Genomic DNA, 13,084 nt, shown 5'->3' with positions numbered 1-13,084 from the left:
GAGGCTTCCTTCCATGCTTCTGTGGTGTTGTCAGGACAGACGATGGCCCTACGTGCGTGCAAAGAGTGGGAGGTAGGGGTGATCCCTTCAGGTGGGCAGGTGGCTGGAGGAAGGTGGGTGTTGGCAAAAAGGCAGCCTCAGAGCAGTGGAGACAGAAGGGGCTGATCCTGGACTCACTAGGCCAGGCTAATGTTTTACAAGGAGAGACTGGTATTGGGTTTCTGATCCTGTCTTCTGCCAAGTCACAGGCACTTAAAAAATACATGTGCCAGGGAGTTTACAGAGGTAACCTCTGATTCTCCAGAAAATTCTGCAGGATAGGTAGTGTCAGCCTCATAAAACAAGAGAGGAAACTGAAGCTTAGCAAGGTGACCTTGTTCAGATCACGCAGCTGGTAAATGGCAGAGACTTAAGGCCACCATGTTGCCCGACTCTGAAGTGCATTGTGAGTAATGCCCCAGACTTAAATGGCATGACAGCCTCAAGGACATGAGTTTTAAGCCTAGATCTGATGAGTCAGGTGAGTGTGCCTTCTCCCTGATATCATGCAATGGTCTCTCTCCATGCTCCCTCAGATCACGGGCAGAACTTTCAATCCTCGAGAGAAGGATTTTACCCTCAGGACTCCCAGCAGTCGCTCTGACATCTGGTTCTCTGAGAAGCCAAGCTCAATGTCATTTGCCAAAGACTATCCTTGTCACTTGATGAATAAACGAGCATTGGAAAACCAACAAAGGTAGAAAGGCATAATGTTAGAATAAAAGACAGCTCTTCAAAAATAATCCATTGGGCTTTATGATGGATTCTCTAGAGGGTCCTAATTTTTCCCATTTTGCCATGGGCACTGGCATCAAAGGCCATCATCCACCTACCTGCTCCTGCTTGGGAACTCCAACCCCTCTGGACTGATGTCTTCAGGCCTCAGAGCCAGTTGGTGGCAGAGCTGGCTACTACCCCCTAAGCATGGTGGTGGCAGGACGTGACGCCAGCCCTCTAGTCTTTGGCAGGTGACGTTGAAGCTTGGCCTCTCAGAGAACCAGACGTGAGAGTGGATGCTGAGAGTCCTGAGGGTAAAATGCATAGTCTCGAGGATTAGAAGTCCTGCCCATGATCTGAGGGAGCATGGAGTGGGGACCGTTAGTCGGAACAGTGGCATGATGTCAGAGAGAAGGTGCACACATCTGACTCATTTGACCCTGGGTTTAAAACTCATGTGCTTGGAGGCGCCTGGGTGGCTCAGTCGGTTGAGCGACCGACTTCGGCTCAGGTCATGATCTCACAGTTTGTGAGTTTGAGCCCCGTGTCGGGCTCTGTGCTGACAGCTCAGAGTCTGGACCCTGCTTCTGATTCTGTGTCTCCCTCTCTCTCTGCCCCTCCACCACTCATGCTCTGTCTCTCTCTGTCTCAAAATTAAATAAACATTAAAAAAAAAAAACTCATGTGCTTGGAGCTGCCATGCCATGCAAGTCTGGGGCATTACTCACAATGGACTTCAGAGTGAGGCAACATGGTGGCCTTAAGTGTTTGCCGCTTACCAGCTGTGTGATCTGGACAAGGTCATCTCACTAGGCCTCAGTTTCCCTTTTGGGGGGTATGAAGCTATCATTACCCATCCTGCAGAATTTTTTGGAGAATCAGAGATCACTTACATAAATTCCTGGCACACAGTATGTGTCCAATAAAGACGTACGGTTCCACTCCAACGTCTTCAAGGGCAACGTTGTATTTTTCTGTGATGCTGATGCCTGTGACCCTGTCAGCTTCCCCTGCCATGAACACAGCCCTGGGCACAGTGGTAACCCAGAGGCTCTGAAGGGATTTAAACCCTGCTTCAGGACCCCATCCTTTCAGCAGGTGAATGTTTTGCCATTCAGGAAGAGTATCATTAATTTTCTTCCTGACGACTTCAGGGACTCAGAGATTATGCAGGTTCCCGTACTACCCTTTACAGGTTTGGGCCAAGGCATTCTTTTAGCCAATCAAAACCTTTCCTGTTTTAATTTGAGCGCATTTCCTTGTGTTTGTTATTCTTTGACTTGGATTTGGGCAGATCTGGGTTGGGAGGCACGCTGGAGGCCGTGATGGCTCAGGTCCAGAGTTTCCGCGGGTGCCAGAGGACCTTCTCTCCTCTCACACTGCTCACAGGGGCTGGGGCAGGGATGAGATGCAGGGAGGGATTACCAGGCTGGGGGGAGGGGGCCAGGTCTTGACTGGAAGAAGGGACGGCACTTTTGGCTCACAGGTTGAGAGTCAAAGGATTTAAGGATCATCAAAATACAGAGACAAGCTAGTGATGAGAAATTCAAGTAATCAGGCAAGAGCTGGAGAAATAGACAAGTTCAGTTGTCAGAAACAGGGGAGCTACAGTCAGTGGGTTACTCTCATATCTCCCAACTCTGTGTTCAGTGACACATGTTGGTGGCTTGAAATCAGTCATAGTGGGAATATTTACACCATGGAAATTGGCCAATGCTGCAAATCTGAATTTCCACACACACACACACACGCACACACACACACACACCTCTCCCCAAGAGCCTTTGGAAGGGGGAACAAGATATGGGGACTACAGATAGTCAGACAAGGTTTTGGGAAATAGGCAAGTGATAACCATGATGATAAAGCCTTTCATCTGCACTCAGCTTTATTGCTTATGATGAATTTTCATTTACATGTTTGCACTTTGTCCTCACAAACTTTCTATAAGGCAAACAGAGCAGGGAGCATTACCCCCATTTTATAGGTGAGGAAAAGGAGGCCAAGAGAGGTTAAGGAGCTTGCCCAGGGTTTTAGAACTGGCCAGAAAATGAGCTGGAACTGACAAGAAGAGAAACTCGCACGTGATGTTGAGAGCTATGTTCTCCAAGACCCTGAAGGCAGGTGGCTGACGATTCCTTACATCACACCTTTCAGTTACTCTGCTTCAGGGAGTTTTGGGGGGATCCCTTGCCAGTCCATTGCAGATCAGCGCTGACAGATGGGAGTTTGGGGTGCCCTTGAGGAAGTTTCCATGTGTCAGTGGAGATGTGGTACCACCTTTCCGGGCCTGCGTCTTTTGACCAAACACGTGAGTCCCCTCCGGGGACTCTCACAACTGAGACCAAGCTTGGGGAGGTGATGCTCCCTAAGCTGGAGGACATCAGGATCCTTCACAGACTGAGGATATTCAATGCCAAGTTGACACATTCCTCCTCACATGGAGTTTGTGCCAACGTCAGTAATATCAAGAGATACTACCTTTTTCAAAGGCAGATGGGAAAGTGCGAAAAACTTTGTACTTGAATTCAGATCTGCTCTGGGATCCAAGTTTGCTACTCAACAAGCAGGAATCCTTGACCAGATGGCTTAAAAATTTCTCATGTTTTCTCATCTCTAAAATGGGCATACTCATCCATGCCCATCTCCAAGGAGATGCTTAAGTATAAAGCACTTACATTCTTGGAAAAATATCTGGAGGATACTGCTGCAAAGGATTAAAGGCAGACCTGCAGGACCTAGCTCCAGCTGAAGGGAGAAGTAGATCCTGAGTGACTGAAAAGGTTTTGCAGAAGCATTTCAACAAGAGCCATGTTGACCACTAGAAATGATGGCTCCTAAACCAAAGGCCTGGAAAAACTGATGAAGATAAGAAACCAGGGTCCTCGAGGCATGTTGGTGGTGGCCAATGCATCAGTCTGGGTGGACTGTGTTCAGTCAGATGTAGACTATGAATGTTTCTCTTTGCTCAGGGCAGAGGTGGAGGCTGGCTCCTGAATGGGCTGGTCACTGCCCAGTCAGTCTGGGTAATGGGGGTCAACTATCAAGCTGTGGTTTCTCATCATTCCATTTTTTTCTGAATAGACTTTGTTTTTTTTTTTTTTTGGCACAGTTTTATGTTCACAGCAAAACTGAGAGGAAGGGGCAGAGATTTCCCATATACCCCCACCCACACTCATGCACAGCCTCCCCCACTATGGCTGTCCCCCCACCAGAGTGGTACGTTTACTACGACAGGCTTCACATCACCACCACCCCCAGCATCCATAATTTACGTTAGGGTTCACTCTTGATGTTATACACTCCATGAGTTTGGACAAATGTATAATGGTAGATATCCATCATTATAATATCACACAGAGTGTCTGCAGTGCCTTAAAAATCCTCTGTATTCCGCCTGTACATCTCTTCTTTCCCCCAGCCCCTGGCGGCCACTGATCTTTCTACTGTCTCTGTAGTTTTGCCTTTTGCAGAATGGCATATAGTGGAAATCAAACAGTGTGTACCCTTTTCAGATGGGCTTCTTTCAGTTAGATGCATTAAGTTTCCTCCCCGTCTCCTTGTGGCTTGATAGAGCCTATCTTTTTAGCACTGAATAATATCCCATCGTCTGGATGTACCACAGATTATTTACCCATTCACCTACTGAAGGCCATCTTGGTTGCTTCTGAGTTTTGGTGTTATGAATAAAGCTGCTATAAACATCCATGTGTAGGTTTTTGTGTGGACATAAGTTTTCAACTCCTTTGGGTAAATACTAAGGAGCACTATTGCTGGATCGTATGGTAAGAATATGTTTAGTTTTGTAAGAAACCGTCCAACTGTCTTCCAAAGTTTGCACCAACAATGAACGAGAGTTCCTTTTGCTCCGTGTCCTGATCACATGCTTCCAGCCTCTTGGCTGCTCCAATTTAAAAGCACCACATTTCATTGACTGATGGCAGCTGCATACATTTGATTTTTTTTTATGTTTATTTATTAGTTTTGAGAAAGAGAGAGACAGAGCACAAGCGGGGGAGGGGCAGAGGGAGCCGGAGACACAGAATGCAGAGCAGGCTCCAGACTCTGAGCTGTCACACAGAGCCCGAGGCGGGGCTCGAGCTCACAACCAAGGAGACCATGACCTGAGCCATGGCGGTCTAATCCCTTCCTCACCAAGCACCTCCCCCCCACCGCCCACCGCCAGACTTGCCCTGGCCTCTGTCCCATGCAAAGATTTCTAACTCACCTGCTCTATCTCTGCCCCTTGTTCTGCCTGTCAGAACCTCTCCTCTGCTTCACTCTTAACTTCAGCCAATGGCTCACAGAATATGTGAAAATGGGGGTGCCCGGGTTGCACCAGATCTTTTGCATTTTACTGACATGCTATTTCTACTTGGCTATCCTCTCTCCAATTCTTCCCCCATGTTGCAGGGAGTCCCTGGGGCATCCCCTGTGTGCTCACTGGCACCAGCACCCTTTGGATGAGAGTGCTGTCTGGGCCAGGGGGCATCTCCTGAAAGGCAGCCCACCCCCTTCATCGTGGACGCCCGGAAGCCAGGCGTTGTGACCTACAGATGTGGGCATAGCCCTTCTCCCCAGCTCGGAATCCATGTCCCCACTAGGCAACATGACAGCACTGATTGTGCCCCTGGTTTCCAAATGGCTTCTGGAATACAGGCCCTTTGACTTCCATCCAGTCCACGGGGATGGACGCCGTGTGCCACTCCATTTCCTTCTTACCCCAACACCTATTTTACAAAACTGCATCATGAAGCCCCTACCTGAACACTAGTCTACACGAATAGATACCCAGTGGTCATGGGGCCCCTGGCTCAATAGACACAGCATTTCCTGAATCTGGGACCTGTTATGTGTATGCCTAGTGCTGTGTGTGTGTGTGTCTCCATGACTAGAGTGTATGCTCTTTAGGGGCACACCTTCCCTCCTCTTCATATCCTGTAGCAGATCTGTCATTGTCCCATCTAATAGCCCCTTGGGCCTTGACATTCCAGTATTCTCCTGCTTACTTCTGCCTACCAACATTTGCATCTTTTTGCCTGCGACTTTCTCTGGCTCCCGAGTCCGCTCTGCCCTTGTGTAGAACTGGCTGGCAATGCTAGGAATGACGTCTGTAAGAAAAGGTGTATAAAAAAAAAAAAAAGAGGTTAGAGTGGGAGAGAACCAAACCATAAGAGACTCTTAAAAACTGAGAACAAACTGAGGGTTGATGGGGGATGGGAGGGAGGGGAGGGTGGATGATGAGTATTGAAGAGGGCATCTTTTGGGATGAGCACTGGGTGTTGTATGGAAACCAATTTGACAATAAATTTCATATATTAAAAAAAAAAAGAAAGAAAAGGTGTATAAATACCCCCAATCCTCCTCCCTGCCCTCCATTGGTGGAGCAGGTCCGCAGCACATCTACGGCATGTCCCAGCTCCCAGAGTCCCCAGCAGGACTGCACTGCAGCTGCCTTAGTGACAACTCCATTGAAAACCCTCCTTTGGCTGTCTTCCCTTCCCTACCATGCATTTCCCACTCCCTCAAAGGGCTTCCCAGGGTTGCCTCTCAAGCTATTTCCTATGGACACTTTGTTGAGAGTATGGGGGAAACGGAGGTTCATGCACAGCACATACCAGAGTATTGGCACACAGGACATGTTCAGTGGATATTTATTGAAAAATAGCACAGGGACACCTGGGTGGCTCAGTCAGTAAAGCATCTGACTTCAGTTCAGGTCATGATCTCATGGTTCATGAGTTTGAGCCTCGCGCTCTGTCCCACAGCTTCATATCCTCCATCCCCTGGCTCTCTGCCCCCCCCCCCATTCTCTCTCCCTCTCTCTCAAAATTATAAATAAATAAACATTTAAAAAAAGGAAAATGGCATGGATACTTCTAGAATATACATACTAGCCTCTAAAATAAAGGAGACTGGATATTCTTTTCTCCTTCTGTCTTGTCTCAAATTCTGGCTGCCCTTGAGGACTGAGACTGGTGTTCTGCCCATTGTCTGGCCACCCCTGATGGAAGGGACATGCCCTGCTTTTCCCTCATCCTCACAGCATCTCCTTTGTGCCCTCATGATACACACTGGCTACTTAAAAAAGGGACAAGTCCTTGAAGCCAATGACTGTCAACATCTTCCCTGCTAGTGTCCAGCACTGTGTGAATGGATTACCATGACTTTGGTTCCGCTTCTAAAATCTTGCCTCCACATTTGTGTTTTCACATTGCCAGTTCCATTCTTTTGCCCCCAACTGCTGGTCTAAAAACGTCCCCCTAGAATTACAGTGTCTTGTTAGAGGGGAGATAATTTTTCTGTAAGAATTAGTTCAGAATGAGAGCTAAGGTTAGTCGAGAAAGGTGGCTCCCGGCCCAGGCTAAATGTTAGAAAAATCCTTGGAAACTTAAAAATGCCAGGTCTCCCCACAGGCCAATTCAGTGGCCATCTCTGGGCACAGAGCCGGATTTAGGCTTTCTTAAAAGCTTCCCAGGGGATGCTAACGCGGAGCCAAGGTTGATACCACCAGCCTGCAGATAAAACTTGCATTGTTTCCTTGGGGTGTTCGTGCTTTAGAGCAATGAGAAGTAAACCCTATAGGGTTGTGTTGGATCAAGAGGACAGGAGCTATTTTGCAGGGACTCAGAGAGAGCTCAAGATTCCTAGGATTCTCACAGTCTATGGAAGTGTTGACCAAACTGTCATCCAAACTGGGCTGGATCTTCTAGGGTCCCAGCCCAGCCCTCTCCCACCTGGAAGAGGACCTCCCACATTGAGCTGTGGGAGTGCTATTCCTCTTGAATTCTCCTGTGTGCAATGAACCATGTGCTGTATGATGAGTTCCTGTGGGACTGAGGCCTCCTGCCCAGGAAGTTCGGGTTGGCAGCTGCGGGTGGGGGCAGACAATGCCATCAGCTCATGGACGGGCCCCCCACCTGGGCCCTTTCCTGCCTTCTCCATTGAGGCTCCCTCCGGGCCACCCATTCTCCGATTCTGCTTCTTCTCTTGTCCCTGTTTCTCTCCTGCTATTTTCTACTGTCTCGCTCTTTGCTTTTTCTGCTCAGCTGTGCCTTGGAACCATGCTGTGGCCGCCTCCTCCCGCAGCTGTGCTTGCAAAATGTGGGCCTCTTGCCTGGAGTCAGTGTGGGAGGAGAAATGTGATGGAGAGAGGGGCTTCTAGAAGAGAATGCTCTCAGCCCGGGAACTCAAGGTCCCGGGGTCTTATACCCGGATGTTGATGCAAACTGCTCCTTTGTGTTTCAGCTTCCCCCAGTCAATAAAGCTGGATGCCTTTAAGGGGAGTTTTTGAGAATGGGAGCAAGTGTGGTTTGCTGGGTCCTGGAGCTTGGTGGGTGCCCTCCCTGGGGCATGAGGCATGGGGGCCTACTCGGACTCATTTTGGGGCTGTCCCTCTGCTGTCTCCACAGGACTGAGATGTGCCGGTCCTAGCTGCCACCTGAGAGAATGTCTGGGGTGTCCGAGCCCCTGAGCCGAGTGAAGGTGGGCACGTTACGTCGGCCTGAAGGCCCCCCAGAGCCCATGGTGGTGGTGCCAGTAGATGTGGAAAAGGAAGACGTGCGGATCCTCAAGGTGTGCTTCTATAGTAACAGCTTCAACACCGGGAAGAACTTCAAGTTGGTTAAATGCACTGTGCAGACAGAGATCCAGGTAAGTGTGGCGGGCTCTATCCAATTGTCTGCCTCTGGTCTGTCTGTCCCCTTCCAGGGCAGCTGAACAGCCCTCCTTCAGCCTAGCAGGCTCTCCTGTGTCCACTCTCTGGGATGGGGACACCAGGAGAGACACTCTCAGCCTGTAGCACCAGCTCCCCTCCCTGGGGGTCTGCAACCAAGTTCACTGGGGGGACAGATTTTATAGTCTTCATTTGAACCCAAGATCATTTGCCTTATCTTTAATTCATCTCATTTCAACTTATTGAAGATTTATCACATTTGAAGCCCTGCAAGGGACATAAGAGCCTCCACCCTCAAGGAGTATACACTCTGACATAATTGGGGTTAGAGATACATGCAAGTGATGACATTGAAAATTGAACAAAAATGGTGTAAGACATATGCTTAGCGTTTAGAGAAAGGAGGTTGGAGGATGATAATGAACTACAGACGCCCGAGACCAGGTGGATGGTCGTCAGGCCCTTTCTAAGACAAGGCTTCAATTGGCTCATTCTCATCCAGGGTCATGGAGCCTGTTTTGCAGGTGTGGGTGCCCACCATCATCCAGGCACCTAGATGCCAGGAAGCCAGTTTACCTTAAGCAGATGTATAAGAACTTGTTGTCAAAGGCAGACCTACAGTACACTAATTTTAAACACATGCATTTATAGAACAATTACTTTGTACAGCCTATATCCATCCCTCAACACACATTATCTCATTGAATCCTCCCAAGAACCCCATGAGATAGATACACTGAGGATATCCCTTTTCACTGCCCAGTGTATCCCTTTCTGATGATGCAAAAGAAAGCCAGATTGGTTTTCAAAATGTGCCTTGGTGGGTTTGTCATTTGAACAAAGGAAACACAGGACTTTGGGGAAAACTAACCAGCTTTGAGAAAGCTGGATGAACTCCTTCCAATCCCTTCATCCCCGATCCTTCCCCTGTCCCAAAAGTCAGTATCCCCCAAACTCAGTGTCTCTTCTAGTTGGTGCTGGAAGCAGCCACTCCACATTTTTCTCCTTACCTGCCTTCTGTCTATTACAGCACAAGCTATGTTTCAACACACCAGAGCAGAATGTAATTGATTGAGTCACTGCCTTGGCCAGTTAGCACAGTTGATCACGGTTCAGTTATTCCCTGTGCTCCCTGTAACTGATTTGAAAGTGCCTTGTTTGCTCATCTTATGGTTCCAGAAATGTAGGTAGTGTTGTGTCCTCAGAATAAGCGCTGGGTACCTTCTTCCAGGGAGATGTTTTCATATCTCCTTAACTACCTGCTTCTTGAGACTTCCTTTGGGTATATTATCTTTGCAGTTGGCTGATGTCATCCACTGTGGGTTTTACTAGTTTAATTTTCAGAAGTTAACCTGCCCTCTGAGTTTGGAGGGGGTGGGGCACCTCCTTGCCCTTTACACTGAAAACCTAAGAGCATCTGATTGGTCTAGATTAGGACTTGTTCTACGGAGTTATAGTGAAAAGGGACACCAAAAGATAGGTACTTTCCAACAGTAGGGAAGAGCAAGAACAAAAGCAGGAAGGCTGCTAAATAGTGAGTAGTTCAGTTGGGGTAATATGTGTAATATTTTGAAAAGTGTCAAAGTTAAGATCAGAAAGGAAAGTTGATGGCAGTTAAGGGAGGGCTTAGAATGTCAGGCTGAGAAATTTGGACTTGGACAGGCACTAGGGAGAAACACAAAGTTTTTAAGCAAGAGAGGAGCTATCCTGGAGCTGATGATGTGCTGAGTGCATAAGGGAAAAAAAAAAAAATATATATATATATATAGTGGGACTATAGAAAAGAAAATGGGACCCAAGCCTAAGAAGAATGGCTAGTACTCAAGGCATTATCTGGGTGTGAGAGCAAAGGTAAAGAAGAACAAAGAAAGAAGTGATGGCCTTCTAGGAATTTATGTCCAAGCCTTAGATTTGCCTATTTCCAATCTGCCCTGCAGGTAAAATGGCACCTGCTTATTGCAAACAGCCATGGCTTTAAAGCCAATTTGGGGCGCCTGGGAGGCTCAGTAGGTTGAGCATCCGACTTTGGCTCAGGTCATGATCTCGTGGTTTGTGAGTCGAGCCCCACGTTGAGCTCTGTGCTGATGCCTCAGAGCCTGGAGCTTGCTTTGGATTCTGTGTCTCCGTCTCTCTCTGTCCCTCCCCTGCTCATGCTCTGTCTCTCTCTGTCTCAAAAATAAATAAAACATTAAAAAAAAAATTTTTTTTTAAGCCAACTAGAGCCTGAGCCAGATACGAGTCCACCTTTATAGGTTATATGACCTTAGGCCCAATACTTAACCAACCTGACTTCAGTCTCCTCACTTGGGGATTATGCCCACCTTAGTCTTGTAAGAACTGAAGTGGTATATGAGAAAAACCTATCAGACAGTAGGAGCTCAATCATTGGAAGCTACTGATTAAGTGAATATTAGGTCATTTCCCCCACTCAGAAGTCCAAGGATTTTTAATTGCTCATAGAATAAAGTTCAAATTGTCTTCTTTTAATGTTTATCCACTTCCCTGTCCTATTTTCAAAGAGAGAAGTAAGATGGCCAGATTGGTGTTTTCGAACAGTATATAATATCCTGCAAGATGTTAAGAAGTATGTCCAGGAGAAGGGGTTTTATGGTCAAAGACGTCTGGGAAATCCTTGGTTAAACAATTCCAAATAGATTCTTTGTGACAGGACTTCCCAGAACCTTAAATATGCTGATATGTGTGGTAAATCACTAAAAAAGGGCCACAGAGGAGATGTTTTCATAACTAAGTCATTTCTTATTTGCCTAAGAAACCCTTCCTTTAAAAGGTGGGCCACTAGTTCTCTGGAAAATAATTTGGGGATATGTTTTCCCTCAACTCTGATAGCAGCACAAAAAGGGCAGGAGAGAGGAAAGGCTGGGGACATGGATTAGGGAGCTGTGGCCATAGTGCAAGTGGGAAATGATGAGGGCCTGAACTAAGGGAGTGGCAGTGGAGCAAAGACAAGTCAACACATCTGAGTACATCTAAGGAGGCAGAGTTAAGAGAATTTGATGATTAACTGGATGTAGGGAGGGAGAGAAAGGAAGGAGACAAGAATGACTCATGCGTTTGCTTGGTTAACTGAATAGGTGTCAGAGCCCTTCATTGAGATACCAATGGAGACAGGAAGGTTATGTTCTGAGATTTCAGCTTTATATGTGTTGTGTTTGAAGTGTTTATGAAACGCCCCCATGGAGGAACATGGGCCTGGAGCTGGGGAGGGAGGAAGGACCCAGAGAGAAGGATTTTGGAGTCATAATGCAATGGGTAGGTATGATGTGAATGGATGGGATCACCCACAGAGAGTGAGTAGAGCAAATGAGGAAGAGTTATAATCAGGAAACCCTGGGAAAGCAACTTCTAAGAGGCTGATAGAGAAAAAGGGTTAGATGAAGGAAAAAGAAGAATTATCCAGAGAAAGATGAAGAGAACCAAGAGATTAGGCAGGGGATACAAAGGTGGAGGAAACTTTGAGGAAAGAGTGGTTAGCAATCTCAGACACTCAGAAAGGTCAAGTCAGATAAGGCTAAAAATAAGTTTGTTGGCTTCAGTAACAGTGACCATGTTCTTTTGCTGGGCAATTTCAGTGGAAAGATGGAGGCAGAAGCCTTTGTGAAGTTAATGGGAGAGTGGAGACAGTGAGTATAACCAATATTTCAGAGGGGTTTTGACCGTGGAGGGAAGGAAAGAGGAGAAGGCAAGAGGAACAGTGTTCTCGACAGAGGGAACAGCGTATTTCCAGCACAGATATATCAGCAGAGGATAGGAGACGCAAGAATGAAGAAGAGGGAGGTGTCAAGAACGCCATCTCTGATTCAGGTAGACAGGACCTGGAAGGTCCTGAAGTAGGAAGGTATATGGCAGGTTTGAGGCTAAGAGATGTCCAAGGTTGGCTATTTAAACTATGCTAAAATTTTTTGGTTTCATCTCATCTTTTGTGTGAGGCCACTGATTTAGTAGTTTAAACATATGAATGGCATGAGATTGCATTTTTAAAAGATCACTTGAGTTACATAGTGGAAAATATGTTGGAAGAAGGCAAGAATGGTTGTGGGGAGATGTTAGGTGGCTATTGAAGTGACCCATAGGAGAGATGATGATAACTTAGATTAGGAGTATAGCCATGAAGGTAACGATGATGACAGTCATGGTGACGATATGTTGATGGTAATGGTGGTGGTGGTGATGGTGGTGGTGACGGTTGCGGTGATGATATTGAGGTGATGGTGGTGATGATGATAGTGTTGATGATGATGGTGATGATGGTGGTGATGATTATAATTGTGGTGGTGATGATACCAGCTAACACTTTTGAAAGGACATCATATGTATTATCTTACTGACTTCTCAAAGGAACTCTATGAAGCACATACTATTATTATCTCCATTTTGTATATAACGAAACAAGGTGCTGAGTAGTTAAGCAAATTGCTAGCAAGTAGCAGAGCCTGTTTTCAAACCCAGTCACCACATCTCCTCAGCCTGCACTGTTAACCATCATGATCTATGGAGATAAATTATTACTATCTAGAGAATTTAGGAGATATGAATGAAAGGCTTTGTGGATGGACAGGAGATGCAGGAATGAAGAAGATGAAGGTGGCAGCCCTGGTTCAGGTGAAGAGGGTCCCACTCCCTAAGATAAAAAAC

At 46.9% G+C, this 13,084-nt stretch overlaps 1 protein-coding gene across 7 annotated transcripts in view; it reads left to right on the top strand.

The window, feature by feature from the left end:
• The window catches only part of PTK2B (protein tyrosine kinase 2 beta), a 125,543-nt gene that overhangs the window by 56,230 nt on the left and 56,229 nt on the right, over nt 1-13,084 (top strand). For 6 of the 7 annotated variants that reach the window (XM_049632375.1, XM_049632376.1, XM_049632377.1 and 3 more), the window contains exon 2: nt 8,169-8,409. In XM_049632375.1, the coding sequence (XP_049488332.1) occupies nt 8,206-8,409 (204 nt within the window). In that variant the 5' untranslated portion in view covers nt 8,169-8,205. Of the gene's footprint in view, nt 1-8,168; nt 8,410-13,084 lie in introns of those variants that run through there. The other variant, XM_049632380.1, reaches the window with a different exon arrangement.

Source organism: Panthera uncia, chromosome B1, assembly GCF_023721935.1.
Source record: "Panthera uncia isolate 11264 chromosome B1, Puncia_PCG_1.0, whole genome shotgun sequence".
NCBI classification, from domain to species: Eukaryota; Metazoa; Chordata; class Mammalia; order Carnivora; family Felidae; genus Panthera; species Panthera uncia.
The sequence above is the reverse complement of the archived record's forward strand: the minus strand, read 5'-3'. Positions and strand labels throughout refer to the sequence as shown.